Genomic DNA, 2,921 nt, shown 5'->3' with positions numbered 1-2,921 from the left:
GAAGCTTGCATGCAGCGACTGCTGCCACCACCCACCCCCCTGCACTGCTGCCGCTCTGCATCTGACCTCGTGCCACACCCACCCCTCGCTCTGCATCCAGCTGCAAAACAACCCTCCTCCCCACTCCCCAATCTGTGTGGGGTGGTGGTGCTCCATACCCACCCGCCCTGCCCTTCTCAATGCAGCAACTGGCTGGAGCCACACCCCCCACGAGCATTGTGGACAGACACAGACAGACTAAGCCCTTTATGTTTCTATATATCTATAGATAGATATTTTTATCATATTAAAATGAAAATTTCCAGGTTTTTTTTTCTTATTATTTAGAGGCCACTCATATTGTGAGGCCCTAAGCTGTAGCTTAATTATTTTAAGCCTAAATCCAGCACTGGCTAACACACACTTCGCCACTTATATAACTGCGAGCGTCACAGCGCCGGGCACTTTTTAGAGTGCCCAGCGTTGTGGCGCTTGCATGTGTAAAAGTGCCCATAGATTAGTTTCCTAGAATCTTTCCTGTTCTCACACAGCAGCATAGGAAAGAGTCTACCAAAATAATCTATTCCAGATAAAACCATTCCTGACACCTAAGGAACAAGATCTCTATTAGAGCTGGATGGTTGGAGGGAGGGTTTGGCTGTAACTTTTCAAAGAAAAATGAAAAACTGAACACCAGAAAGTTTTGCAGATTTATAACTGATCCCAAAAAGCTTATCGAAAAAAAAAAAAAAGGAAAAGAAAAAGAAGAGTCAAAGATATTTCAACATTTCCTAACGAAAATATTTTGATTCAAAATTACCACATTTCAATACTTCTTTCAATAATTCTTTCAATTAGATTAAAACCACTATACGCTCAAAAATGCAAACAAAACAATATTTTTAATTTTTATTTTTTGGAAGTGCTTTCTCAGATCCAATATCTATGTCTGTCATCTAAACTCAGGCTGTATGGTACAGGGAGGCAAGAATTGGGTGAAAGAAGTTTCTATTGTCAAGTGGTATGAAGTCTCTTAAAAGAGGTAAGGGTTTTTGATGGACAAACAAAAACATCAAATCCAGGTAGTAAAAACTGCCTCAACCATGTATGCGGGAGGATCAGTTCACAAAACTCAGTATGAGAAAAAGAGGTTGTCCAGCTGAGCTGATACAGAAGGTAAGTAGATTTGCACCTTAGAAACTAACCAAAGTGTGTGGATATATACATATATACTATATACACACTATTTTTGCCTTTTTCCAATCTTCTGAAACTTCACCTGGTCTCTGCGAGTTCTCAAAAAGCAATAGCCAATGCCTTTGCAATTACCTTGGCCATCTCTGTGTGCTACAGGATGACTCTCATCAAGTCCTACCAGGGGTGGAGTCACACCCACATTCACTGCCAATACACTGCTGAGAGCTCTGGTCTCAGCCATCACACACATGCACAGAGAGCCTACTGCAGGTGTGCAGTGAGGTCTCTACCATCACTACATGCCCCATTTTCCCCATCCCCATCCATTCTACTGATTTGAAAGCATCCAGCCTCAGCAATCTCTAACCAGTTCTCTCCCTATACTAGGTTGGTTATCTATTCTCACTGCTAACTGAGATTGTGATCTGACAATGAATCTGTTTTGAAGGATGACTTAAAGGCATAAAACCTTTCAACCTTCTCCACATTGTCCATTACTAGCTTCCCCTTCCTACTCAGTAAGGCACCTATGCTTTCTTGGTCTGTCTCTTCTAATACAATTCGAATTCCACTTCAAATATAATTATATAATGCTTTTTATTGCCTTTTGTATGTCTTGCTATTTGCATCTTAGTCCCAGAACCAGAACCAGGATTCCAATCAGAGAAAAATAAGTTTTGGCAGCTTCTACTTATTTTATTTTAATAAAACAATTTAAAAAGATTCACAATACATAATTAGTGCACACTAATAATATGCATATATATATAAAATAAATAAATAAATAAACAAACAAACAAATAAATGAAATCTCAATGTTAAGGAGTTCTCTCTCACACTTAGGGGTCATAAGAAGTTGAACAACACACTTGTTCTGCTTTTTATGGCAAAAGTACATCATAAAGAGGATTAGGCAAATGTGTTTTTCCAGCTGACACGGTCACCCAGAAAACTCTGATCTCAAGCCTGCACTCCCTCAGTGGAATACATATGCATAAGCAAGCAAAAAAAGCCTCAGATCCTCAGGCAAAGTCTTGGGCCTACTGAAGTCAGTAAGTTTTGCCACCGACTTCAAAATAGCCAGGAGTTCAACTGTGGTATGCAGTACTGCAGTAGCCCTTTGTCAAAAGAGAATTACTTACCAAAGTCTACTTTAATAGTGTTGTTGTTTGGATAAATAAACTCTGGTTTTTTCTTCACTGGAGTTTCTAACAAAGAAGATTATCATAATTATCATTAGCATTATTATTAAATATTATCAAACAACCAATACTTATTCCACAAGCTACCGTAACATTACTATTTCTGCAGTGTTCTTTTTTATTACTACTTGGCAACAGTGTTACTAGCTAGCATAATTATCAATATACTTAAAGGAATTTCCAAATTGTCATTTGTACACTTCTAGCAAGAGATTTGTTATTATTTGGCCAAAGGGGTTAACTCTAAAGGTAAAACTTAACACAACATTTAATTCTAATACATAAAAATTCTTGCAAGAGTAATTGGTAAGAAGTAGAGACAAGATACTTCTTGGATGTTAACCATTCATCTGCTTCACATATATTTTAAATCAGGGGCATTCAACCTTTCTGCCTGAAGGACTGGCTGGGCAGTGCCCGATCCACCTGTGGGCCAGATCCAGCAGGTGATCCCAATTCAGTGCCTGGGGCAGGCATGGTGGGGCCTCATCCAGGTGCACAGAGTGGGCTGGGGGGGCAGCTCAACCCCAACCTGGCCTTCTA

At 39.6% G+C, this 2,921-nt stretch overlaps 1 protein-coding gene across 4 annotated transcripts in view; it reads right to left on the bottom strand.

Annotated features, from left to right (window-relative positions):
• The window catches only part of LOC102377912 (interleukin-1 receptor type 1), a 55,285-nt gene that overhangs the window by 17,584 nt on the left and 34,780 nt on the right, over positions 1–2,921 (bottom strand). For all 4 annotated transcript variants that reach the window (XM_025213180.1, XM_025213179.1, XM_014523606.2 and 1 more), the window contains exon 7: positions 2,319–2,384. In XM_025213180.1, coding sequence (XP_025068965.1) covers positions 2,319–2,384 — 66 coding nt within the window. The remainder of the gene's footprint in view (positions 1–2,318; positions 2,385–2,921) is intronic.

This window comes from Alligator sinensis, unplaced genomic scaffold (genome assembly GCF_000455745.1).
Source record: "Alligator sinensis unplaced genomic scaffold, ASM45574v1 scaffold680_1, whole genome shotgun sequence".
NCBI classification, from domain to species: Eukaryota; Metazoa; Chordata; order Crocodylia; family Alligatoridae; genus Alligator; species Alligator sinensis.
This window is presented reverse-complemented; position numbering and strand designations above follow the sequence as displayed.